The sequence below is a fragment of the Calypte anna genome, chromosome 4A (genome assembly GCF_003957555.1).
Source record: "Calypte anna isolate BGI_N300 chromosome 4A, bCalAnn1_v1.p, whole genome shotgun sequence".
Taxonomy (NCBI): Eukaryota; Metazoa; Chordata; class Aves; order Apodiformes; family Trochilidae; genus Calypte; species Calypte anna.
In genome coordinates, this window is record NC_044248.1 from 2,955,961 (window position 1) to 2,981,378 (window position 25,418).

At 55.5% G+C, this 25,418-nt stretch overlaps 2 protein-coding genes and 1 long non-coding RNA gene across 6 annotated transcripts; 1 reads left to right on the forward strand and 2 right to left on the reverse strand.

The window, feature by feature from the left end:
- Nucleotides 1–5,999: 5,999 nt before the first annotated feature.
- RBPMS (RNA binding protein, mRNA processing factor) lies at nt 6,000–19,156 on the reverse strand. 4 transcript variants are annotated; one of them, XM_030450059.1, is made up of 8 exons: nt 19,017–19,156; nt 13,131–13,208; nt 12,631–12,669; nt 12,435–12,497; nt 11,321–11,471; nt 9,221–9,290; nt 8,205–8,310; nt 7,509–7,599 (listed from the first exon to the last, which is right to left on the reverse strand). In XM_030450059.1, exons 1-8 carry the CDS (start codon nt 19,077–19,079, stop codon nt 7,594–7,596), a joined length of 576 nt encoding a protein of 191 aa, XP_030305919.1. In that variant the 5' UTR covers nt 19,080–19,156; the 3' UTR covers nt 7,509–7,593. The 4 variants fall into 4 exon arrangements, with proteins under 4 accessions (XP_030305916.1, XP_030305919.1, XP_030305918.1 ...); XM_030450058.1 differs by lacking the exon at nt 8,205–8,310 and adding an exon at nt 10,585–10,715 and having other exon boundaries at nt 7,574–7,599; nt 19,017–19,150; XM_030450057.1 differs by lacking the exon at nt 7,509–7,599 and adding an exon at nt 10,585–10,715 and having other exon boundaries at nt 8,222–8,310; nt 19,017–19,149.
- A 1,598-nt stretch (nt 19,157–20,754) lies between these two features.
- Nucleotides 20,755–22,070, forward strand: LOC115598279. Its single transcript, XR_003987539.1, has 2 exons — nt 20,755–20,924; nt 21,520–22,070. It is a non-coding gene; the product is annotated as an uncharacterized LOC115598279 (long non-coding RNA).
- DCTN6 (dynactin subunit 6) lies at nt 21,973–25,376 on the reverse strand. The gene is made up of 7 exons (XM_030450060.1): nt 24,703–25,376; nt 24,557–24,621; nt 24,372–24,477; nt 23,520–23,608; nt 23,361–23,408; nt 23,100–23,242; nt 21,973–22,271 (listed from the first exon to the last, which is right to left on the reverse strand). Exons 1-7 carry the CDS (start codon nt 24,723–24,725, stop codon nt 22,173–22,175), a joined length of 573 nt encoding a protein of 190 aa, XP_030305920.1. The 5' UTR covers nt 24,726–25,376; the 3' UTR covers nt 21,973–22,172.
- Between the last annotated feature and the right edge of the window lie 42 nt (nt 25,377–25,418).

Genomic DNA, 25,418 nt, shown 5'->3' on the forward strand with positions numbered 1-25,418 from the left:
GAAATAGAGTTGTGTAAGTGTAGCATTTATCTTCTGAGTTTAACAACTGCTCTTTTGAGATACAGCAATGCTTCCAGCACTGCGCATAACAGCCCTGTTGAAGAGTTGCTAAAAGCCAGTAGGAGGTTTCTTCTGTTATTTTATATTTTTATTTTTGTTCATGCTTTTAATATATATATGTATATATATAAAGACATGCTGTTCCAGCTGGTTTTGAAACAGGTTTCTTTCCTATATTTCCAGGTCAGCAGAAGCAATTCCTCTTAAGCTTTTTAATTCCAGTACATCTCTTCTTTAAGCACTTGCAAAACTGTTCACCTCCCTTCTGTCATCTTCACTCAAAAGAAAAAAAAGGTTCCTCTCCACTGCATTTTTGAGCAGTGATATTTCTTTTTTCTTTTTTAAGTGGTGGTGCTCAGATGAAAGCAGAGCTCTTGGTGATCTCTGAGTTGCCTTCATGCCTTTGGGATTTTTATGGGTAACTTCCCAGTTGTCTTCCACAGCATTACCCTTTCTCTGTGAAGCAGAGCTTGCAAAGCAGACTGTGAGGCAGGACAGTTCTGTTTCTCATCTGAAGCAACTGAGATAACAGGGAGTCTACAGAAAATGCCTCCAGCTACTTTCAAAGATTCAAAATAAGTCAGGTCAAAATTAGGAGAGCAGGAAAGGAAGATGCTCTACCAGCTCTGTGTGGCATTGTCAGGGTCCAGTGTTCAATGGAACACAATGGTCTGGTTGGTGTCCAGTTGGGAAAGGCTGGATTAGATGCTTTTCCTCACTGAAGGAAGCCTCTGCTGTACTGGCAGAGAGGGCATAGGAACAGCTTTTTGGGGTACAGTTTCAAAAGGAGCTGAATGGAAGCTCACATTGGCCACTTAGTGACATATAGAGGAGCAGTCATCAAGAAAGCAAGTTCAGAAGATAATCATGAGCTCCTCTCTTTCTCCTGGGTTTCAGGAGCTGGGTTTTGTTTCTCTATCAGAGAAACTCCCAGGGGTCCATACGGGTTTTTTTCCAGGACCTCTTTAAAAATCCACCCGTGCAACTTGAAAATGTCTCAACAGTATCAGCAGGAGTCTGTTTGCTGAAAGCATTTTTGTACCACTCCAGTCCACTTCAGGCTCTTCACAGCCTGATGTCCAAATCAGGCTTTTTGCTGTAGTTTCAGCATAAGAGATAAAACTTAAACCCACTTCATCTTCCCCCAGGGTGTTCTCATCTGTTCTGTGTCTGGCAAGATGGTTCTCCCAGTGGCCAAAACCATCGTGCCCTCAGCTTGCTTTCTTTGGCCAAATCCTTCCTCCCACAGTCTGATGGAATGAAGGGGCTGCTGAGGAGCATCATATGCTCTGTCCTGTGGGCCATGCCTCCATTTTCCTCTTCCTTCCCTGGAAGTGTCTGCTGTTAACCAGGAAGACAAGAAGATCGACAGAATTAAGTCCTTGGTTTCCCCCTCCATATCCACTGGTTCATCCTGTTGGGAGAGAAGTGTGCCCATTCCACCCTGATGAAACTGGAGGAGGAGGGGGCTGGTGGGATCACATTGCTGGTAGCTCTTCCTCTCTAGCCAGGTGTTTCTGGTCTAGGATTTGCTTCAGAAAAGGTATTTTTTTCTAGGTCATCTGGTAGGAATGTCAGCATGCCTGCCCACTGAGATCAGGGGCTTCAGTCACCCATGAGGAGGAGCTTGTTAGGGCATCCTTGTGTCTCTAGATGTCAACCAGAGCTTTTCTATCATCTGCTCCTCCTCACCCCCAAAATACAAGCACTGTTGTTTTGCCCAGAGGTGTCACATCTCTAAACATGGAGCCCTGCTGGTTTCTCTCCTAGAAGTTGCTCTGACTGAAGAGTTATTCCACCTCCTCCTCCCTTAACGATGATCATTCTGGAAGGGGATGGGAAGCAGCAGGATTTTGTATGGTTGAATGAGAAAGCTGACATAAGGCGGGCGTGTACCAGAGCTAATCTATAATTCATCATGATCATTCAAAGCTTTTAGAAGAGCAGAGGAGAGAGAGGCAAGGGAGCCCTGACAAGTGGTGTAAAAACCCTGCACGTGGCTTTGGCCAGCGAGGGCTGTCACTTCTGATGAGCACAGGCAGGCAGTGTTTGGGCCACAGGGGAGAGCCAAGCTCCTGGTACCTGCTGCTGAGGAGGGGCTGTGTTTGCAGATGATTAGAAGCAGCCATGGCACTGACATCTCATTAGTTCCAGCTTTGTTGCTGCTTTCGGGTCGCTGCTAATGTACCAGGGCCCCAAATTCCTCTGTGTCTTACTGCCTTGGGGGCTTCTGGCAGCTCCTGCCTCTAGGAAAGGAGGTCTGGGAGGGTTGAGTGCTTACTGGTGACTGGTTAAGACCAGCAAGGGTAACCACTAACAACTATCAGGGAGAGGAGAGCTGGGACCCCTGCCTGATGATTTTCTGCTGTTGTAAAGTCAGGGATATGGCTGGGTCCTTGAGGGACACCACTGGCTGGATCAGGGCTCCATCTCCTCCTCCCAGGGGAGAGGGGCTTTGCTGCTGCCTTGCTGCTGTTGTTGTGGATCCCTAGAGGTGTGTTCCCAACCCTGTCTGTTCTGTCAGCCCTGTGCAGGCTCTCTGGGCACATCCCCAGGAAGCAGATAAGGATGAGTGGCAGTTCCCAGAGGAGAGAGCTTGTCTGGACAGGGCAGGAAGGCAGCTTCTCCACCCTGCTGGGTGTTGGGTTGGTGGGCAAGGTGAACACAGCCTGTGGGTGAGGGCCAGCAGAGCAAAGGAAGCTGTTGGTTGTCTGCTCAGCCCTGAGGAGGTCACACCTGGAAGCTGTGTGAAGTTTGGGCTTCTCCCCATTCCAAAGGGATGCTGGGGAGGGCCTGGCTGGGGCTCCTGGGCTGCAGAGGGCCTGGGAGGAGGGTGTGTGGAACTGGGGCAGCTTGGGGTGGTGGTGAAGAGGCAGCTACTTCATTGGAAGTGTGAAGAGCATCTGAGAGGGAGATGTGGTCAAACTCTTTTTTTAGCAGCCAGGGCAGATGATGTAATAGGGGAATGTGGGAAGTTTGGTTTGGATATTAGAGAAAAAGAGCTGGTGGGGAGGTGTCTCAGTCCGATGGAGGTTTCAAGCATCACCCAGACAAGACGAGGTGCTGTCCAGATCTCTTGTTGAAAATGGGAGAGGTTTTATCTTAGACCTCTTGTGGGTCCCAGCCCTGGTTTCCTTCAGTGCCACCCAGCTTTCTGTAAGAGCAGTTCTTGCTTCTTGCTGGCTTGCTTTCCTGCTGCTCTGGTTTGCAAGTGTGTGCAGGGCTCTGTGTCACCCAGCAGCCCCAGGAAAAAAGCAGCCATGGCTCTGAAAACCCATCAGCACTTCTGCAGTTGGGAGCCACGTGTTGGGCTCCAGCAGCCTCGTGTGTTGGGTGTTGTGCAGAGTGCAAGCACAGCAGGGGGAAAGGATGGTTAAGGCAGGAGGTTGTTCTTCCCATTAATTTTTTTGACTATACCTGCCACTTCTGGGCTTACCATCCAAGCCTGAAGTACGATTTCCTTCTGCCTCCATCAGTTATGTTACAGTCCTCTATTCCCTCCTGAGCTGGTTATTAATTATGGAGACTGCAGAGATGAAGGCCCAGGTTCTGCTAATGGTTGACTTCCCCACGGTTCAGAAGCAGCATTTCAGAGATCTGCTAATGGTGTTTCTGAGCTTTGCTTTTTCCAACTCTGCTGTCAGCTGGGTTTCCAGCCTCAGCGATGCAGATAATGGTGCTGAGGTGTTGGCTGAAGCCTGCAGTATCAGGACACACATCCACAGCATCCTCCTCAACTCCCTGAGTTGGAATGACCCTCCCAGAGCAGGGATGGCTGCCCTGGCCTGCAGGAATGGCCCCTGGGCAAGCCTTGGGCTTCTTAGTTTGCTGTGCAAGCAGAGAATCACAGAGTGGGTTGGAAAGCACCTAAAGATCATCTAGATCCAGCTTCTTCTCCCACCAGCCCAGGTTGCTCCAAGCCCCATCCAGGCTGGACTTCCTCAGGGATGGGGCAGCCACAGCTTCTTCAGGCAACATGGGCCAGGGGCTCAGCACCCTCACAGCAAAGAATTTCTTCTAATGCCTAACCTAAATCTCTCCTCTTTTTGTTTGCAACCATTCCCTCTCATCCTAAATCCATGTGTGGGTTTCTCCCCGTCCTTCCCAGAGCAGTGGGATGGCCTCTGCTTCCCGGGGCACATGGAGCCTTGTCATGTTGACAGGAGTGAGGCAGTGGTGCCCCTGCCTGGCTGACACCTCTGCATTCCCACAGCCTTGGAGAATCAGGGAGCAAATCCACGCTGAGTGTTCAGCCTGGCTGACACCTCTGCATTCCCACAGCCTTGGAGAATCAGGGAGCAAATCCACGCTGAGTGTTCAGCCTGGCTGACACTTCTGCATTCCCACAGCCTTGGAGAATCAGGGAGCAAATCCACGCTGAGTGCTTGGCCCCTGGCTCCAGCTCTCCTCACAAACCTCCTCCTTACTTGCAGCCTTCCCTCCCAGCCTGTGTCTCAGCCTCTCTCCAGCTGCCTGGCCAAACCCCAGTGCTATCTCATCTTTCCTCTCCAGGCCTTGTTATTCCTTCCCCCTCCTCTCCAAGGAGGCCCAGAGGAGCGGGTGCTGAGCTGGCTCCTCCTCCCTGCCCCGGCCGGGCTGTGGGTGCCTCCGGACGGCCCCGGCGCCGGCTCTGTCTGCCCTTTGCTGTCCCTGCCCTGCCTGGCGAATCTCCATCTCCTGATCCCCGAGATCCTGCTGATGGCTGCCTGCAATCCCTGGGGACATACACCTCCCTTTCTCCCTTTTGTTCCCATTCCTCGGGATGCAGGGAGGTGTAGCAAGGAGCATCCCCCTCTCCCCCAGCTCAGCCATGGCGTTAGGGGAGGATGGGGAGAGAAAGACTTTGGTTTCTTCGTGAGACCATGAGATTTTTCTCATTTTGGGTTTTTCCAGCTCTGCCGGTTGGTGTCCCTCTGGGATTTATCCCGGGGTATCAGATGCCAGCAGTGGCCCAGGAGTCCCTGGTCCCGTTTTGCAATCTCCTGGTGTCAGCCAGCAGCTCGGGCCTTCCTGTCAGTGTCCCCGCCGGTCACGGGGAAGGAATGTTCTCCCCCCAGCCACGTGGGAAAGGTCACCACGGGCAAAGGGGACACCTGGGACGGGCAGCAACACAGAGCCAAAAAACATTCTGGCTTTACAGGGGAAGTTCAAAAAGAATGGTTCAAGAGGTTAAATATTTTCAGCGTGGCCCCGCTTCCTCCGATGGGAGCTGATGCTGTGCCCAGGAGAAAGCCACGAGGATGGATGCCTGTGTGTTTCACCCCTCTCTTAGCTGGAGGATGTTTGCTGTTGAATCCAGCTGGTCCCTGGGACACGGGTGTCAGGAATTAGCATCCAACATCAGCCAGGGCCTTCAGGTAACAGCACTTTGCCTTTTCCTTCCACCCTGGGGTTGCAGGTCCAAAGCTGGAGCTTGCTCCTGGTGCTTTGTTTTGCTTCTGGTGCTTTGGTTTTGGAGCCCGAAGCTCCTGGGGACAGTGGTTGCATTTATCTGGGAGGAGCAATCTCTATGTTGGGCTTATGAGCTGAGATTCTCAAGATTCTCAGCGTGTTAAAAAATAAAAATAATAAATAATCTGGCCCTTGGTCTCTAGGTTACGTTTGCCTCCGCTGTGGCTGAGCTCATGGAAAATCGCTGCTTAGCTCCAGTGCCCTGTGCCAAGATTAGGAGGTTTAAAAACTAACTGATAAAATCTTGTAAACTTGCCACTCACTTCTTTAAAGCCTGCTGATCTTTCCCAGCCTGGATTTTGGAGCTTTCCTAGAGATCTAAGCAGGACCTGAAAAATTGCTGCCTCCCTCAAGAGCTTTGTCTTCCAACACCCTGAGGGAGGAAGGGAGACTGCTGTTCCCCAAGGCCCTGAGGGGTGTGGGGGGGATCCCTTTCCCTCTTCCTGAACAGATGCACAGCACCCAACAATGCTCTGCACGTAACTTACAATAATCACTGGTTTTATTTTTTAAAAAATTACAATAGAAAAGTACCTTTAAACACATTTCCAAAAGCGGAGTAGACAACATGGAAGCTTCTCTCCTCTCCACAAGACAAAGTACAGGAAATAGTTGGCTAAAAGAGTTGGTCTGTCGCTTGGAAACGCTGGTATGGTTCCTTTTGGAGCCCCTCAGAGGTCTGTCTTGGGATTGATTTCTTCTCACATCACCTTTATCAATCCCATTCCTTATAGAAGACCCCAATGGGACAGTTCCCTATCACACCACCCTCACCCCCAGCCCCACCCCAGCTCCAGCAGCCTGAATCCCAGCCTGCCCACAGAATGAAAGGAAGGAAGGAAGGAAGGAAGGAAGGAAGGAGAAGGTTCTGATGTTTAAGCAGGCCACAGGCACCCTGTGCTCCTCAGTGCAGCTGAGAAACTGTCCATGGGCAGCTCTGAGCTGGTGTCCTCTGCAGCAGGAAGGCAACAAAAGAAGTTTTGCACCCCTCCTTTTGCAAGAAACTGAAATCTGATCGAGGTTTTCTTTTTGCTTTGTTTTGCTCTTTTGGTGGTTTTGGTTTTCCCCAAATTCCTCCTGGAGCAAAGAGGAGGAAGAGAGTATGTCAAGAGGGCTTCTTAGCTGGTAGGCAATCTCTGTAAAGGTTACAGACACCACCCCAAGGGTGGCAGCAGCCTCCTTTCTTGTCTTTGCACATGGAAAGATGGGAATGCTCCAGAGTGAGCTGCTGGACTGGCAGAACCTTGACCCTAGAACCCCTGCTCAGGGTACAGTTCTAAGCTGAACTGAGAGTTTGTTATTTGTTTGGAATTTTTTTTTTTTTCCTCATACAGCAGTTTACGTTGCCTCGGTGTAAACAACTTCAAGCAGTCCGTGGCAGGAGGAGGAGAGGAGGAGGATGAGGAGGAGGCAAATTGTCACCCTTGCTACATGCACGGGCTGTCCCTGCCCATCCCTGATCCTGACGGTTGTGCCATGCTGAAGCTTTGCACAGCAAGCTATTAACATAGCCCTAAGGTAAAAACAAACAAACAAACAAACAAAACAACACAACAACCACCATAAGAAAGTTTCTGATTGTCCTGCCTGGTTGTCACTTGGTACAACTGGGAAGAAAGGAGTAATACTGGAGGTGTCTGCAGGAGTCTCAGAGCACAATTCCTGCCCACCCAACGTCTGCAACACACGTGAACCCTTAACATGCAGCATTTCAAGCACAAAAACCTGTGGTCCGACCCAGTGTAAGATTGTCCTATTTAGGAGGTTTTGGTAACAAAAATACTTGCTCTCGTTTTTATGCCTTTTTTCTTCTTTTTTTTCTTTCTTGTCTGCTTTCCTATGGTTCTGTTTTGAAAAGTCTTTTCAAAGGCTACAGCGATGCCTGTCCAAACCATGCTTTCAGAAGTAACACACTCTTTCTTACAAATATACAGTGTAAAAGAGGAAAATATTATTACTAGGTATGCTTTTTGTTTTTCTTCGAGGAGAGCAGATGTGTGATAGAGGCTGTGGGAAAGTCTTGGAGGAATCCAAACTTGTGTGAGGTTTGGTTTTGGTTTTGGTTTTTTTTTTCTTTTCTTTTCAAGCCTGCAACAACAGAGAGAGGTGTTAAGAAAAAAAAAACAAGCAAACAAAAAAACCCCAAACCAAAAACAGCCACAATTTTGAGGCTGAAGGAAAGTGGGAAAGGGGCTGTGGTTAATCTCTCTTCCTTTGTGGGGAAGCTCCTCACAGCCTGGGAGGTTTGTTTTGGGAACTGGGCACCAGGCTCCTTGGGAAAGGGCAGGGTGGACAGACCCACTTGGTCCTAGTTTGCTCCTCATGGCTCCTCCTGGGTTTTGGGGGTGTTTTTTTTTTTAACTTCCCACCAGCTGGGAAGCTGAGAGTTAAGTTGAATTTTGCACCTAAGAGGAATTTGTTCTGTGTTGATCCAAGGCAGGAAGCAAGCAGGGAGAGATGAGATTACCCCGGGGGTAATTCAAAGCCCAGAGGCATTCCTGGGCTCTCCAAATTCCAGATAACTCCGATAAAGGTGGGAATGGCAGAGAGGCACCAGGGTTCAACTCTGGGGATGCTTTCACCTTCTTTCCTCAGGGATATCCTTGCTTTTCTCACACCTTTACCCCCTCCCCAAAGCAGCAAAGCCCCAGGGGCTGTGTTTTGTGTGTCCCCCAGTTGTGCTCCAGCCTTACCAGCACACTGTGGTTCTGCAGAGAGCTCGCCAACCCAGTAGCCACCTTGGAAGACTCCACTAATACCCACAAGACTGACTGTAGGCCACCATCACACACCTGAGACCTGTGAGGGGACACAGCAGAGGGTAAGGGACTTTGAGGTTGGTGTGTCACGGGGAGTGGTTATTTTAGACTCACTGAATGGGTTGGGTTGGAAGGGACCTTAAAGCTCATCCAGTTCCAAGCCCTTTCCATGGGCAGGGACACCTCCCACCAGCCCAGGCTGCTCCAAGCTCCATCCAACTTGGACACTGCCAGGGATGGGGCAGCCACAACCTTTGCAGAGGCTTCCTCAGGGAAGCAGCTGGCAGCTTAACCCTGCCCTGCTGAGCTCCCAACCCCTTCCATGGCCCTTCCAGGCTGGAGGAGCCAGTCAGGGAACCAAGAGGTTCCCCACCCTCCATCCTCACCCTCCAGTGTGGTTACCAGGCTTGCTGCAGGCAGGTGGACCTGGTCCCAAGGATTCCCTCATCTCCCTTTCCCAAATACGGCTCTGCTTACATTGGAGCTGGAAACATTGGCCCGTTCCATATTTTGGAAGAACCACCAGTTCTCAGAGCCTCGCTGCTCCCTATTTTTAATCTGCTGGGCCTAAAATAAAACAGTGAATGCTTTGCAGATCCAAGGCTGGGCTTGGCTGCAGCCAGGGCTGCTCTTCCCTGGGTGCCTGAGCCTGGTGGCCATGGCTGAGGTGGCAGGGCTGGCTGATGCCAGAGCCTCCCCACTTCCTTGAATCCACAAGGTGGAGAATCCCCCTATGAAACTCTGAGTCATGGATGCATCTTCCTGACTTTCCTGGCAGGGTTGGCTTGTTTTTTTCCATCCAACTTGAGAAGCTGGCCTGGCTGGTGTGGGTGTAGGGTCTCCTGAGCTGCTGGAGACCCTGGGAGGGGTGGCAGGGGGTGCTTGGGGTGAGGGTGGAAGTGTCCCTGAGCCCTCCCCAGGAGGAGAGGAGCTGGGCAGGCAGCACTCACCCGGCATTCAGCAGAACTGACGGGACTTCCAGCCCGGAGAACCAGCCTCGGAGGGAGGGAGCCAGCGCATCTGCAAGGACAAGAGGGGCAGAGGCTGAGAGGGATGGGACTCCCTGCCCCTTCCCTGCCCCTTTCCTGCTCATAATAATCTTGGAATGCCACCAGGACAGCCATTCCCAGCTGGGACAGTGTCACCTGCAAAGCCCCCAGACAGAGGTGAGGAAACATCAGACGCTGCCAGGCAACACCATGACAGCCCCACCAGCCTCAGGGTCCCCTCCTCCTGACCCCAGCAACCAGGAGGTGCCACCACCATTGTCCCCACCGGGCTAATGTTTCTTAACAGTGTCTTAACACCAAGTTTCAGCCCAGGTTCTCCTGGGGGGCTCCTTGGGAGCCTCCTTACTCCCCCGTTTCCTTCTCCAGCAGCGGTGCAGGTGCTGCCTGTTAGCCCTCATCTGACAAGGCAAGGAAGTGGCTGCTATAATATTTACCACCACTCTTCCTATAAACCCCCCCAAAAAAGAACCCCTTGGGATTCCATCCAAAAGCAGCAGCTGGTTCATACACTGAGCTCTTGTCCTCACCCTCCTGCTCCAACCATCCCCAGGCTGCCTCCAGCTCCCAGCAGTGGTGACTCCGGATAACCCCGCTCCATCCCCAGGCAGGGCCGGGGCCAAGAAGCTGTTGGGATGTGGCTTATCCAGCAAATCCGTTTCCCCCTGCTCATTTCCTCCTCCTCCCCACCAAGCTGGAGCCAGCAACAAGGAGGGAAGGCTGGGATGGTGTCTGCTGGTGCTGGGGAGGAGGCAGCTGCCCTGTTGCCCACCCAACCTTGGAATCTTCTCCCAGGGCCATCCCCCACGATGCTGCTCTGGGCATCACCCCCAAGAGCTGCACTGCAGATCACTGCTTCAGGAGTTCCATCTCTTCTCCCTGGGGCAGGTGAGGACCTGGCCAGTAGAAAGTGGCTCCTCTGCCTTTGCTCCCTGTTGGAATTGCTTTGGTTTGATGCCCCACATCCAACCCAGCCTCATCCCAGTGATGCTCCAAGGGCATGGGGCTCTGGTGCCCAATCTTGTGTCTGGCCAGGAGTGATGGAGACAAACCCCCACCCCCTGAGCATCCCAAATCCTTCCCTCCCCACCTGGCACAGGTGAGAGCAAAGGTAGGAAGGCAAAAAGAGGAGTTTGGGAAGAGGCAGGCGCTGGCTCTCTTGGGTGCTGTCCCTAAATCTCGGGGAGCGGGATGGTGGTGGAAAAAAGTGCTTGCTAGCCAGGCAGAGGTTAGTGATGGGGAGGGAAAAAAAGAGGGATGGGCTGGGAGAGGGTGAGCAGAGCTCTGGTGGATGGGTCTGGAATTACCTGGGCGTGCAGTGAAGCAGGGTAGGTGAAAGCAGGAGGAGGTAGAGCAGGTGCTAACTCCGCTGGGTACAGAGGGTATGGACCCCACACTTCAGGGCTACTGGGGTAAAGTGCAGGCACTGTGAGCTCGTCTGCAAGAAAAGAAGGAGAAGGAGAGGGAGAATTAACAGTCACCCACAGCCCCCACCTTCCTTCAGGAAGGCTTTCCTTCTCCCCCACCCCCCCAAAGCAGGATGGATCCCCAGAACTCAGCCACAGGGTGAACACTGGTGAGGGATGCCCTGGAGCACCCTAGAACTTCAACGACCAACCTGGTGTCCCCAGGAGGAAATGCTTTCCCACCAGCAGAGCCCTGGCACAACGCTGGTGCCACCACCACTGAGGTCTCCACAAGACCCCATCTCCCCCCCCTTCCAGCTGCCTCACTCAGAAACTCCCCAGCATGGTGAAGCAGCACCCAGGGCTTGTCCTGCTCCCCCTCGCTGGCTGTCACCTCCCCTGGGTCCCCTCCAGGGACCCCCTGGCCACCAGCTGGCATGGACCTGGTGGCCCCCATCACCCCAACCCCTCCCCCATCACCACATCCCCCATTCAGTTCCCTGAATCTGATGTTTTCCCCAGGAAAATGAGGATGGGGGTGACTCCCGGGACACCCCTAAACCTTCTGGCTTGGTTGGTTGGGGGAAGGAGGGGTGGGGGGGTACATCCCTTTGGAGCCCCCCTGAGTGGTACTTACAGGGCTCACGGGTGATGAACTGAGGTACAGCAGTGGGGAGGGGGGTGCTGGGGTTGGGGGTCCCCACCAGTTTGCTCTTGGCCATCTTGGTGTTGGCTTTGGCAAACTCCAGCCGCAGCGTCTGGGGGATCTCGGGGTCGAAGCGGATGCCCTGGGGTGGGGAGAGAAGGAAGTGGGGAGCACTGCAGCAAGAAACAAGAAAACCTGACTAACTGCCAATTATGTGTTTTATTTCTTTTTTAGAACTTCCAGCCTTGAAATGAGCTCGTTTGCCAGGCCCCGAGGCGGCTCGAGGTCCTCCCAGCATCTTTAGCATCGGGACCATATTTGGCAATCAGCATCTCTGCAAGCTGAGCTCTTATCCAGGCAGATTAACAGAGCCAAAAAAAGGAAGGGGGAAATAAAAGGGGGGAAAAAAGAAAGGGGGAAAAAAAAGAAGGGGAAAAAAGAAAAAAAAAAAAGAGAAAAAAAATGCTAAAAAGCTGTATGTTGAAAATGAAGACAAGGAAGAGAAAAAACACAAACCATGAAAAAAAAAAAAAAAAAAAAAAAAAGAAAGAAATCCCAACCAAAACAAGAGGAGGAATCAGAGCAGCTGCACAAGGTTCTCCCTGTGACTGTTTCCCCAGGAGGTTGAACTCCACGGAGGTAGGGACGGAGCTCATAGAATCCCAGAATGGTTTGGGTTGGAAGGGACCTTAGAGCTCATCCAGTCCCAACCCCCTGCATGGGCAGGAACACCTCCCACCAGCCCAGGTTGCTCCAAGCCCCATCCAACCTGGGCTTGGGCACTGCCAGGGATGGAGCTTCCACAATTTCCCTGGACAAACTGTGCCTCACTGCCTAAGGAAAGTGAAATTTGCTTTTTTGTTTGCAGCTTCAGCTTGGATTTATTTTTTTATTCCTTTATCCCCATCCCCTGCTGAAGAAGAAGCAGGAGAGGCTGGGACAGGCTGGCTGGACCCAGGAGGCTTCCAGCACTCCTGGGAAAGGTGAGAGGGATGCATCCCCTCCTCGAGGAAGGAGAGAGATGCGTTGGGGCCCATCCATCTATCCCAGGAATTCCCAGAGTGTCCCAGGATGGGGGAAGGGGGAGATAAATCCCAAGGCTCACGTTGAGGGCGTTCTTGGCTGCCTCTGCCTCGGAGCGGCTGTCGAAGCTGACGAAGCCCACGGGCTGTGGAGGGAGGAGAGGAGGGAGCATCAACCCCACTGCTTGGGGGCAGAGAAGGGAATATTCCCCCCACCCCAACCCCAGGGAAGGTGGGAGCACAGGGTGGGATGCTGGCCCTGTTTTGAGAGGCTCCTACCTGCTTGGAGGTGAGTTTGATGAGGGACCCTTCGTAGCCCTGCAAGGAAAGGAGGAAAAGGTGGTGAAATGTTGGACTGGGTGAGCTTGAAAGGCTCTTCCAACAATAGAGATTTTGTGGGGAAAAAAAAAGGGTTTGGGTGGAATTCCCCACAATTCAGCTGCCCCTTTGGAGAGAGAAACCTCCCACTTCCATCACCCCACAGCTGGGTGGGGGAATTGGGTGCAGGTCAAGGTGTGTTTATTTGAGCATGCAGTATTTTTATTTATGATCAAATCTTATTTTATTATCAGGGGTTTAACTGCAATCAAAGCACCTGGTGCCACTTCCCTGTGGGGTATTGGGGCAGAAAGGCACAGAAACTTGGTTCTGTGAATAAAGTGACCCAAACAAGACCTTTTCTGGGGAAACCATCGGGCTCCTGGGTCCCACCAAGGTTGGTGAGACCATGGGGATGGGTCAGCCCCACACTTCCAGCTCCCCTCTCCCCTCCCCAATACCTTAAAGGGCCTGAAGAGCAGGTAGAGTTCTCGGGGCTTGATGTCCAGAGGCAGCCCACTGACAAAGAGTGTCCTCACCTAAAAGAGAAGAAGGTTCCTGGTGACCCCCCCTCACCCCTTACTTGGGGACAGCCCCTCCTCAGGTGGTGGCACCCTCAGTGGGATGATGCCAACCCAAGAGGAACCTCCTGGGCAGCCAAAAACCTCTAAGCCAGGGTTAGGGGATGCAGAATCTGGGGGGGAGAAGCATCCTGATCCTTCAAGTGACCATGGACCAAGCTGCCAGGACACCATGGGAAGGTGACCAAGCCCCATCCTCACCACACCAAGTGCTCTCCGGGCCAAAAATGCTGCCAGCACCTTCCCAGCCCTCTCTGGCACAGGGGATGATCCAGTGGGTAAGGTGGTGTAGGAGTGAGGGGTGGATTTAATGATCTTGAAGGTCTTTTCCAACCATGCTGGTTCTGTGATTCTCCTGGCAGCCCCAGCAGAGCCCTCATGCTGCAGACAATGCCTATTGTCTCTGATTAATTGCAGCAACTCATTAAGGGCTGGGAGAAGCAACCCCCAACTCTTCCTCCTCTCCCCTCCCAGCAGCTTCTCCTACAGCATTTTAAATTAAATCTGCAGGGTTTAATGGATGAGTTAATTTTTTTCAGGCACCCAAATGCCTTATGAGAGCTGGTCCAGAGGGGCTGGACCAAAGTCACCCACTCCAGGTGCCAAACTGCCAGATTGGGGCTGGAGGAGGGGAAAAAACCCCAAACCTTGATTATTTGATATTTATTATCCTTTAAAATCTATTATTCTTTCATCACAGAATCACAGGATGTCTTCGGTTGGAAGAGACCTTCAAGATCATCCAGTCCAACCTTTGACCAGCACTGTAAGTTCATCACTAAGCCATGTCCCTAAGGACCAGGGCCACACACTATATAAACACCTCCAGGGATAAATATATTTATCTTTTTATATTTATTCACTATCATGACATTCTTATGAATTTGTATTATTTATATCTATTTATACTTATTTTACATTGCCATTTTTATTCTTCTTCTATATAATGTCATATTTATTGTTTATTATTTATATATTTATAAATTTATTATTTCCTATTATTTGATATTTCTTACCAGCTTATATTCACCATTATTTGATAGTTCTTATTTACTATTTTGCCCAGGCACCCTGCCCACCTCATTCCCTGGGTCAGACCTGTGGAAACAGCCAGGGACAGCCAGCCCAGCCCCACTCTCCTGCTGACATCTCCTCTTTCTCTTGCAGATAACTTATCTCCCCCTCATCTCCCAGCCCAAACATTCCTGCTTTGTGTAACAAAACCTCTGCCTGACCTGCAGCCAGTAAATAACAAAAGGTTTGTTGGGGGCTTGGGTTTTTTTTTTTTTGCTTTTTTTGCATATATCCCTCGTGTTGCTGCTGGTACCCACCCCTGGCTATGCTGGAGGGGGGAAAAAACTGCCAAAAAACCCCAACCAGCCCTGAAAGTACAACCATCCCATGGCTTGATTCCTCCTGGAAAGCCATCCAGGGAAAGGATGCTGAGAGCCTTGCCCCCAGGGATGCTGCAGGCTGGAGTGGATGAGATCGGCGATGTCCTCAGCCTCCTCCTGAGCCCCGGGGCTGCTCCAGAGCCTGTCCCCTCTGGTGGCATCATCCAGGGGGGGCTGTAAACCCTTCCTAAGGGGCCTGGGGGACCCTCACCAACTTTCTGCCGCTGTTGGGAGCTCAGAGAGTGATGGAGCATCCTGTGCTGCACCATCTCCCCATGGAGACACGGCCCAAATGGCTCCCGGCAGGGTCAGGGAGGGATTAATCCATGAAATTCAGTGTAAAGAAGGTAAATTTAGCCCTTTCCCGGGGAATCAGCTCCTGGAAGAGGAACTGAGCATCCCTGCCTGCCCCATCACCCCTCCAGGGCTCCCTCTCCCTGGGGAGCTGCGTGAAACCCCCAAGATGGTTCCAGGGGAGATCCCACCACCAATTCCTGCCCTGAAATCCAAACCCCATCGAGCTTGCCAGATCCTTTATCCCCAAAGCCAGGCGGAGGGGAGATGGGAGAGATAAAAGACCCTGGGAAAAAAAATTAAAAAAAGAAAACAAAACAACAAACCCTCCTAAATTCAGCCCCGGCTTCTCCTGGGTAATGATTTGTTTTCTTTGAAAGGTCAAACGCGGGTCGGCCAAGTTTTAAACCGTGAAATTATACAATAGGGAGAGGGAGGTGGGTTCCAAAGGAACCCCAGTCCGGTTGTCAACCCCAAAAGGATGGTTTTGGGGGGTTGGAGGGTGGGAGGAAGGAAGGAGAAGATCCGAAGTGGTGGGTGCTCCCCATCTGCACCCCATCAAGGGGACGTCTTGAGGAGGTCCCGTGTAAGCAGCATCCTTCCCTGGGGATGAGGGACCAGGTGGGAGGGCTGGGGCTGCCTTTAAACCTGGCAGAGAAAAGGGAGCGTCCTGAGGGATCAATCCCAGCCGGCAGGACGGATTTCCTTCTGCCAAGGGAAAGGTTTTCAGCGGAAATAAAACTCCTGCCCTTAAATGGAAGAGGAGCCCGGGCCCGCAGGGAGCTGCTCCAGGCTTTCCTGTGCTGAGATCCCAGGGGCTCAGCCTCCCTGCTCTGCCAAGAACGTTCCCAGGGTCAAATCCAGCCTTGGAGGGGGAAAGAAAAGCCCAAATGCCCATCTGGCAGCAGGCAGATGCTCTTCCAGAGGGAAAAAATGACACCTCAGAGAAGGATGGGGCGAGACACCCTCCTGAGTGTCCTGAGGAATGGGGCCAAGTCTCCAGCTCCCAAGCAGGGATCAGCTGGAGCAGTGGGATTCCCACAACCCAGAGGGTTTAGGAGACCCCAAACTGCTGCGTTTCAGTTCAGTTTCATATTTTCTTCTTGGCAGGGCATTTCTCCACCTCTCCTCCCTGTCACAATTTGGGGTGAAAGCAAAGATTTCTTCCAGGTCAGAAGTGTTGATGTTTGCTCTGGGAAGGCACAGGACCTCACAAGATTTCCTTCATCAGGGATAACAGCTACAGGACCACATGAGGAGCACACCAAGTCCTCCTTTCCATCCTCTGCTCTTGTGCCCCACAGCTCCTGGATTTGTCAGGGATACTGGATCCCACCTAAAGCACCTCACTCCTGGTTTGTGTCCTCCTGGCTTTTAATGTCCTTGCAAAAAAAAAAAAAAAAAAGACTTTTCCCAGCTTCTGCTGCTCTCCTCTCCCATCTTCATTCTGTTTCTGGCCTCTCCCTCTCACCTCTGCTCCCCACCATCCACCATGTCCCATTTGGGGCCAGTTTAAAGGATGCTGGAGGTCTGGAAGGGCTTTGCTGGGACAGAACTGGGGATGCACAAGGAGAGGTGAGGCCCATGGGCCAAGAGGTGTCTGGGATCTGCAGCCCACAGCTCGAGGATGGCCTCCAGCATGAAGATATCCATGGTGGATTGCTGAGAGCCCTCCTCTTCCTCCCAGGAAGCCACAAGACAGGTTTGTCCCCTCAAGGTAAGCAGGAGCCCCTTTAGGGGGGGGGGGGGGAGTGGATGCTGGGTGTCCCCAGGGATTCCGGGGGGGATGCTGGCTGTCCCCAGGGATGCTGTGGGGGATACTGGGAGCCCCCAGAGATGCCGAGGGACACTCCAGGCTGCTGGCTGTCACTGTCACACTCCCCTGCCCCTACCCAAGCCATCTCCCCCGGTAATCGTTAACCGCGGGGCCGGAGGGGAGCGGCGGAAGGTGATTCATTCACCAGGCATTTAATCGCCTCCTTCAAGGCGGGCTCCCCCCCGCCCCCACCCCCCACCCCTCTCCCGGCCACCCCCTTTCCATCGGGAACTTGGATTTAATTCCCCACAGCCGATTACCCGCATGGCTGCTCGCCGGCGGGGAGGCGACGGCATCGAGTTGGGATGGAGCAGGGAAACAGGGAAAGGAAGATTTATTTTTTTTTTCCCTCCCCCCTCTTTCCATGCCCTCCCTCCCCCTCTCAAAGTAAACTGAGGGTGCATTCCAAGCCCGCCGGGATTAATCCCGGTGTAAATCCTCTCACCCCGCTAATGGAGCCTCCTCCCGGGATGGGTTTAGATTACCGGGATGCGAGCCCGCACGCCGCCAACCCGCAAACCTCCCCGAGCTACAGAAAGGGGGGGCCGGGGGGATGCCGAGGGACCTCGGCTCAGCCTCCAGCCCCATCACTTGTGTAGCCATTTCTCCAGACCTGGTAGCCAAAAAAATGTCCGGCGGTGGGAAGGGAAGAAAGACGCAGCAACCTTTAGGGCAAAGCGAGTCTGGGGCTGGAACGAGGAAGCGGTGGGGAAAAAAAAGAAAAGAAAAAAAAAGGCAGCGAGAAGCCAAGGGAGCAGCAGCTGGGGGATTGCAACAGAGCAAAGGAAGAGCGGGCAGGGGCGGGGGTCACCCATGGCCGTGTCCTGCCTGGAGTTTGCTCCCAAACTCTCCGGACGCATGGAATGAGCAGCACCAGGGGGGGGGATGGAGGGCGGGGGATGCAACGCAGGGGCCATGAGAACAAACCTTCCCACTCCCTGAGCATTTCCCTCCCCTGAAAACATCCCTGGGGGTCCCCTCCCCACTCCCTGGTCCCCCGGGATGAGGGATCTGGCATGGGATGGGGTCGAGGGCCATGAGCAGGGCTCTCCGGAGCTGCTCTTCTACCAAATAAGGCCTCCATCCAGCCTTTCACATGCCGTTCTCACCCGGCCCGAGCGGGACGTGACCTCCTTTCCACATTGCTCTTACCCCCCAAAACCTCCTACACCGGGGGGAGAGGAGGTGAGAGGGATGGGGAGCACCCCCTGCCCCGGGGTGCCCGGAGCAGGCAGTGGGGATGAAGCAGGAGCTTGTCCCACCTCCCAGAGCCTGGGTTCGTCTCTACAGGATGAGTGCTGCTCCTTCTCCCTCTTTATTTTATTTTTTTGAGGGGTTATGAGGCTAGGAAGGGCGGGGGCGGGTTGCAGGGTGCGGGAGCCGGGTAACCTATGGCTGCACCGCAGCATCATCCACCCCTCGCTGGGGATTGAAAAAAAACCATATCCCCATTTTATTGCAGCGCTTTTGAGAAACTTTGGGAAGTTTCAGGCCGGGGAAGCACCTCTGGAATAAATAAAATCAAGGCAAAGGAGACAGCGGGGGAGCGGCTCTGCGGTACATCCCGGCGTTACCCACGGAGCGGAGCCTGCGGGGAGGTGCGGGAGGAGCCCGGCGGGGGGGAAGGTGAGGAGGAGAATCCAACCTGCCCGCTCTCACCTCCCAAAGTCCACACTCCCAGCTCAAGGTCACGGAGAAAACCAGGAACTCGGCGGTTGGCGAGAGCGAACCACCCGCTCCCCTCCCTCCCTCCTTCCCTCCTCCCCCGTGGCGGGGCGTGGGGGGTTTGTCCCCCGTGGGGACCTTTGGCTCCGCTTTGGGGTGAGACCCCCTGGAGGAGGGACACGCAGCCGGCGGGGTGAGCGGCACCCTGGGCCACCCGCACCCCCAGCACCCACCCCGGGGGCTGCGGGGAGGCTGCTTTGCCCCCCGCCCTATCCTGGGGGGAGCTGCGCCTCGCCCTCCGCCAGTGGGGCTGCGCCGTGTGGGTCCCCCCCGGGTGGGGTGTGAGGGGGGAGCAGTGTTTTGGGGGGAAGGCTGTGGGGGGGCGGCGGGGGAGAAGTTCCCCCAGGAGCGGCGTCCCGGAGGGGGGGTCCCCGGGAGTGCGGGATGCCCCGACCGCCCCCCACGCCCCCAGCACCGATGGGACCCCCCCCGGCACGGTGTCCCCCCCACGCCCTCCCGCGCCATGGAGGTGCGTGAGGGTCGCGGGTGGGGAGGGGGATGCTGACCCCCCCACACACACCCCGCCGCCTCCCCTACCTCCTCCTCGGGCAGCCCGGTGTCGGCGGGGCCGCCCTCCCGGTCGGCGGGGAGGTTGCTCATGGTGCGACCGGGCAGGCTCCGCGTCCCGTCCCGCCGGCGGCAGCCACGGCCCGGGCGGGCGGTGCTGAAGGCACCGGGGGCGGGGGGGGAGACCGGGGCGGGGCGGTGGAGGACGGGGGACGGGGGAGGGACGGGGCGGAGGAGGGAGACGGGGGAGGGACGGGGCGGGATGGGGATGGGAGGGTGCGGGGAGAGAGGGGAGGGAGGGGGACAAGGGACACGGGGTGGGGTTTGTCGGGGGGAAGCGGGATGCGGGGCTGGGGACACAGGAGAGAAGGATGGGGACGTGGGACATAGGGTGAGGACACGGGATTGGGGATACAGGACACAGGGCTGGGGACGCGGGATACTGAGCTGGGAGATGGGACACAAGGTGAGGACAAGGGACACGGGGCTGGGGACACGGGACACAGGGTTGGGGACATGGGACGCAGGGCTGGGGACATGGAACCCCTTTTAGGACACAGGACTTGGGGTACAAAACACAAGGGAAGCATCACCAGGGACACAGGGTGGGGACACAGGTTTGGGGACACTGGACACAAAACTGGGGACATAGGACACAGTCCCAGGGACATGGGACACACGGCTGGGGAAATGGGACACAGTCCTGGGGACATGGCTGCAGCAAGGGCTGTGGGCAGAGGAGGGGACAGTGCTGAGGACACAAGGGCACAGAAGGGTGGCAGGGACAAGCAGCGGGGGGCTGGGGGTTGGTGACATTAGAGCAGGGACCTGGGCCACTTCCTCACCCTGGGCAGGCCCGGGGCTGGTGGCCACTCATGGCCTCAACCAGAGCCACCTGGGGCTGCGCTGCCCACTCCCCCTCCACACCCACCCTGGGCTGCATTTGGGCTCCCCCCCTGCCCCAAGGGATGGAAGAGGAGAAAGGAAAGGCAGGAAGAGGAGAGAAGAGGAGAGAAGAGAAGAGGAGAGAGAAGAGAAGAGAAGAGAAGAGAAGAGAAGAGAAGAGAAGAGAAGAGAAGAGAAGAGAAGAGAAGAGAAGAGAAGAGAAGAGAAGAGAAGAGGAAAGGAAAGGAAAGGAAAGGAAAGGAAAGGAAAGGAAAGAAAATATGGAGAGAGCTGCTGGGGTTGTCCATCCTGGAGAGGAGAAGGTTCGGGGGGGATCTTAGTGCCCCTACCAGCACCTAAAGGGCCCTCAGGAAAGTTGGGGAGGGACTTTTGACAAGGGCCTGGAGGGATGGGACAAAGGGGGAATGGTTTCAAGCTGGAAGAGGGGAGATTTAGGTTGGATATTGGGGAGGAATTCTTCCCTGTGAGGGTGCTGAATGTCAAGTTGTTGACTTATTGTTGATAAATTAAAGAATTTCTTTCTAATGTCTAACCTCAATCTCACCTCTTCAAGTTTTTAATGGTTTCAAACTGGAAGAGGGGAGATTTAGGTCAGACATTAGGAAGAAATTCTTTAATTTGAGGGTGCTGAGCCCCTGGCCCAGGTTGCCCAAGGAAGCTGTGGCTGCCCCATCCCTGGCAGTGTCCAAGTCCAGGTTGGATGGGGCTTGGAGCAACCTGGGCTGGTGGGAGGTGTCCCTGCCCATGCAGGGGGTTGGGACGGGAGGAGCTTTGAGGTCCCTTCCAGCCCATTCCATGGTTTCCATGGTTTCTCGGCTGCTCACCTGATTTCATGCCCCGTGTCCGGCCTGACCTCAGCCCCGGTGTCCCCAGGGAGGGGTCTGTGCCCCCGCAGGGCTGCAGAGCTGCGTGACAGAGACCCCGAGGGTCACACGCCTGTCACCAGCGGCCGTGTCCGGAGCAGATGCCACCCGCAACACAATGACACGGGGACAGGAGGTGACGCTGAGGACATCCTGCTGGTGGCAGAAGGTTCCTACAGGCGAGGGACGGGGCGTTTGATGTCACCGCTCGCTTTCCCGGTGACATCAAGCGGCCAAACCGACCTGCAGGTTTCCAGAGCAGAACCGAACCTGCGGAGAGGGAGGGAGGGAGAGAGGCGGGGGGGCTGCAGCAGATGGGGGCGGGGGGTGGGGGGTGACATCCACCGGGGCGAGGTGGCCACGAGAAGGGACCTGAAGCACGGGGTGGGCTGATCCAGCCACCCACATCTGCGGGGTGTCTTGCTTTTGGAGTGAAATCCCTGGGAAAGGTTTCCACCTCTTTCTGGAGGAGTTGGGAGAGGAGGAAATGGTGTTGGCCCAGGGCAATGCTCCTTATTTGGACCGGGTTTTGGGGATGGGTTGCAGCTTCCCAGCACTGCTGGGGGCTGGGGTTGGAATGGGAAAGCCAAAAAAACCCAAAAAAACTCAACAAACCCGGTGGGTTTGTGTTTATTTATTGCATTCTTCTGCCTGAACCTCAGGGAGAAAACCCACTGGGTTGTCCCACCTGAAAGCCCCCGGTCCCAAACCCACCCCCTGTCCTGCAGCCAGCTGCTTCTCTTTCCCTGCCCCCTTTCCTACAGGAATTTCTGCTCCAGCCCCGATTTCCTCACCCTGTGCTGAACAAGGACGGGAGGGGAAGCTGTCAGCAAGGTCCTGGGGAATCTGGAGGGCTGGCTTGGGAAGCCTGGACCTGTCCCAACTTCTCCAGAAGAAAAAGTTGATGATCTGAGGACCTTCTGCACCTCTGGGCGGGAAGCCGAGCAGGAGGGATCTTTGGAGGACGAGGAGAGCGGGTGACAGCCTTCCGCGGCCATTCCCACGCCAGGATCCGCGTGGATCGAGGGATGCGGGGCCAGGACAGCCTCCCTCTGGTTATCCCCCGCCGCGGGCCATCTCCCTCTGCTGGCAGGCCGGGGAAGGAGCGGGTGGCCCGGCTGTCCCAAGGCGTGGCAGCAAGGGACACCTGTGTGTGACCAGGGGCACAACATCCCCCGTGGGTGGTGATCTGACCCGGAAAAAAGCTGGGACAGAAGAGGAGGTGACATTTTATTTCCAAACAAAGCACGCACAGCGGGTGAGAGAGACAACAGACCCACAGCTGGTCTGAGGTGCTTGGCAGAACATAAAAAAACCCCAAAAAAAACCAAAAAGACATTAAATAAACAAACCCAGGTGGTTCTTTTTTCCAAGATGGAATGAGGGAGGTGGTGAGCAGGTCAGTCCCCAGGAGTGCTCAGCTTTTGACAGGAGTGGAGGTGGCCTTGGTGGTCTTCTTGAGGTGATGATAATTTGGCAAGATCTTCATCAGGAAATCCAGCTGCAGCGTCTGGGGCTGGGGAGAGAGGAGAGGTGTTGGGGGGACAGCGTGGTGAGGGGGTGACAGCGTGGTGAGGGGGGGACAGCGTGGTGAGGGGGGACAGCGTGGTGAGGGGGGGGACGACAGCCTGGTGAAGGGGGGGGACAGCCTGGTGAAGGGGAGGGGGACAGCCTGGTGAGGGGGGGGGACAGCCTGGTGAGGGGGGGGACAGCCTTGGTGAGGAGGGGGCAGCCTTGGTGAGGGGGGGGCAAAGGCCTGGTGAGGGGGGCAAGCGCTGAGTGGAGGGTGGGAACCGCCTGGTGAGGGGGCGGCGGACAGGCCTGGTGGGGGGGGGGACAGCCTTGGTGAAGGTGGGGGGGAACAGGCGTGGTGAGGTGGGGGGGGACAGCACTGGTGAGGGGGGGGACAGCATCGGTGAGAGGGGGGACAGCCTGAGTTGAGGGGAGCGGGACAGCGTGGGTGAGGGGGGACAGGCGTGGTGAGGGGGGTGACAGCGTGGTGAGGGGGGGACAGCGTGGCTGAGGGGGGTGACCAGCCGTGAGTGAGGGGGGGACAGCGTGGTGAGGGGGGGACAGCCGTGGGTGAGGGGGGAACAAGCCTGCGTGAGGGGGGGACAGCCGTGGTGAGGGGGGACAGCCTGGTGAGGGGGGAGACAGCCTGGTGAGGGCGGGGGACAGCCTGGTTGAGGGGGGGGACAGCATCGTGAGGGGGGGGACAGCATCGTGAGGGGGGGGAAGCCTGGTGAGGGGGGGGACAGCCTGGTGAAGGGGAGGGGACAGCCTGGTGAAGGGGGGGGACAGCCTGGTGAGGGGGGGACAGCGTGTCAGGGTGTGTCCCAGCCACCTGGGGCCGCTCGGTCTGGAGGCGGCGCAGGCAGTCGGCCCCGTAGATGACGGTGTTCTCGGGGATGACCTCGTAGGTGTTGATGTTGCAGCAGGCCCCAATGATGCAGCCACTGGTCAGGATGACATTCCTGCCAACAAAAGCTGGGAAAAAGAGGGAGAAAAGGAGCAGGAGTCCTGTCAGAGCCAAACCCTGCACCTCATCCTATCCCCCAAAACATCAGCAGCAGGGGCTGTGCGGTGCGAGGAGCCCCGAGGTTACCTTTGGATTCGATGACATTGTTGTCTCCCACCTTCATGGCCTGGGAATCTGTGGGGTTATGCTAAAGAAAACTTTAAAAAAACCAAAACCCCACAACCCTGTTTTGCTTCTGTTTCAAAAGGTAAAAGCCCAGCAGTGCTTTGTCTTAGCCAAGGATACAACACCCGACCTCGAAAACGTTGTTGGTGCCGATGACCATGGGTTTGGGTTCCACCTCCTGGGTTTCTGGAGTGATGTTTTCTGGGTAGCTGGAAAATGGGGCAGGTTGTGAGGTCACCAAGACACCCACCCATCTGGCAGCTCAGCTTTGTGAGGGGCTGCAGACAAGGATTTGAATCCCTCCCATCCACTCCAGCCTGGCTGCTTCACCTGGCACAGGGGTCTCCCATCTTTAAGCTAAAAAGCCTTTAAAAAGCTGCAAGAGAAGCTCAGGTTGGGGAAGACTGAGAGGGATTTGTGCTGGAGTGTGTCCAGAAAAGGGGAATGGAGCTGGGGAAGGGTCTGGAGCACAAGTAGAGGAGCAGCTGAGGGACCTGGGGGGTGTTGAGTCTGGAGCAAAGAAGGCTGAAGGGAAATTTCTGGCTCTGCAGCTGCCTGGGAGGAAGCTGGAACCAGAGGGGGGGGTGAGTTGCTTCTCCCAGGTGATAGAAAAAGAAGAAACAGCCTCAAGCTTGCAGCAGGGGAGGTTTAGATTGGATATTAGGAATAATTTCTTCATGGAAAGGGCTGTCAGGCCCTGGCCCAGGGTAAAAGTGGAGTCCCCTCCCTGAAGGGATTTCAAAGCTGTGGTCCTGTGGGACACGGGTTAGTGGTGGACATGGCAGTGACAAGTTAAGAATTGGACTTGATGGCTTTAAGGCTCTTTTCCAACCAAACCCTTTCCACACTGCAAGATTCCCCAACCAGGATCTCTCCCGGTACAGCCTGGCTCTGAGGGACACAGCTCAGGGCACATCTGTGTGGGCTCCCCAGAAACGGGATGCTGGGCAGGAGCAAGAGCCGGGTCCTGACCCATTGATGATGAGTGCCTGCTCCTCGATCAGGTTCCCTTCCCCGATGACGATGGGCCCCGCTTCGGCGATGATCCTGGCCTTGGGGTGGATCACAGTCCTGGGCCCTGCCGAGAGAGAGGCCTCAGCATCCCCTCACGGCCTGAGGGGAGAGGGAAGGGCCGGAGGTGTGTGTGGGGGCCTTACCGATGGTGACATCCCCGCGGATCTCGCTCTCCACACACACCACGGCCCCCGGGGCGATCTTGACGCTATGAGAGAGGGGGTGTGAGGGGAAGTGTTGGGGATGAGGGGGGGGATGAGGGAGGGATGAGGGGAGAGAGCGCACTCACCCCTTCTGCGCCTTCTCCGCCATGACGGGACTGAGGGGGCGGGCCTCCTGACAGGGGGCGTGGCCAGAGGGTGGAGCCGACCAATCAGCTGTGCCGCTCCCCAGGGGAACAGCCAATGGCGGGGCGGGAGCAGACCCGCGCGGTGGTGCCCCCTAGCGGGGAAAAGCGGTAGCGGAGGGCGCGGTACCGGGAGGGTTCGGGTTCGGTTCGGGGTCCTGGGGGTCATTCCCTGTAACGCCGGTTTGGTGCCGTGCGATGGGCTGGGTTTGTATTTCTGTGAGGCTGTGCCTGCGGAGGAGGGAAAGGCCGCTCCCAGGCAGCGGCTTCCCAGGTAACTGGGTTGGAAGCAGAGGTGGTGCCGTGGGGGGATTAAACCGAAACGTCTGACAAACGCTGCCGGAACCTTTCGGAGTCCAGAAGGGCCCCACCTCCTCCACACGCCTGAGCCCAAGGGTTCTGCTCGAGAGAACTGCTCAAACCCAAACAGCACCAACACACCGAACCCCCCCGCGGGGCTTCTCCTTCCCCTCCCAGCGGCGAAGCTCCCCGGGAACGTTCACCTTTAGCTGTCCGAACCACCCCTTCCTTCCTCGGACGCGGCTCCCGGGCCGCCCCTCGCGTCACCCCCACGGGGTCACCACCCCTCAGAGCCTCCCTCAGCGAAGCCGCGGTCCCGCCCCAGGTTCGGGGGCAGAGCGGGGGCCGTTCCCGGAGCC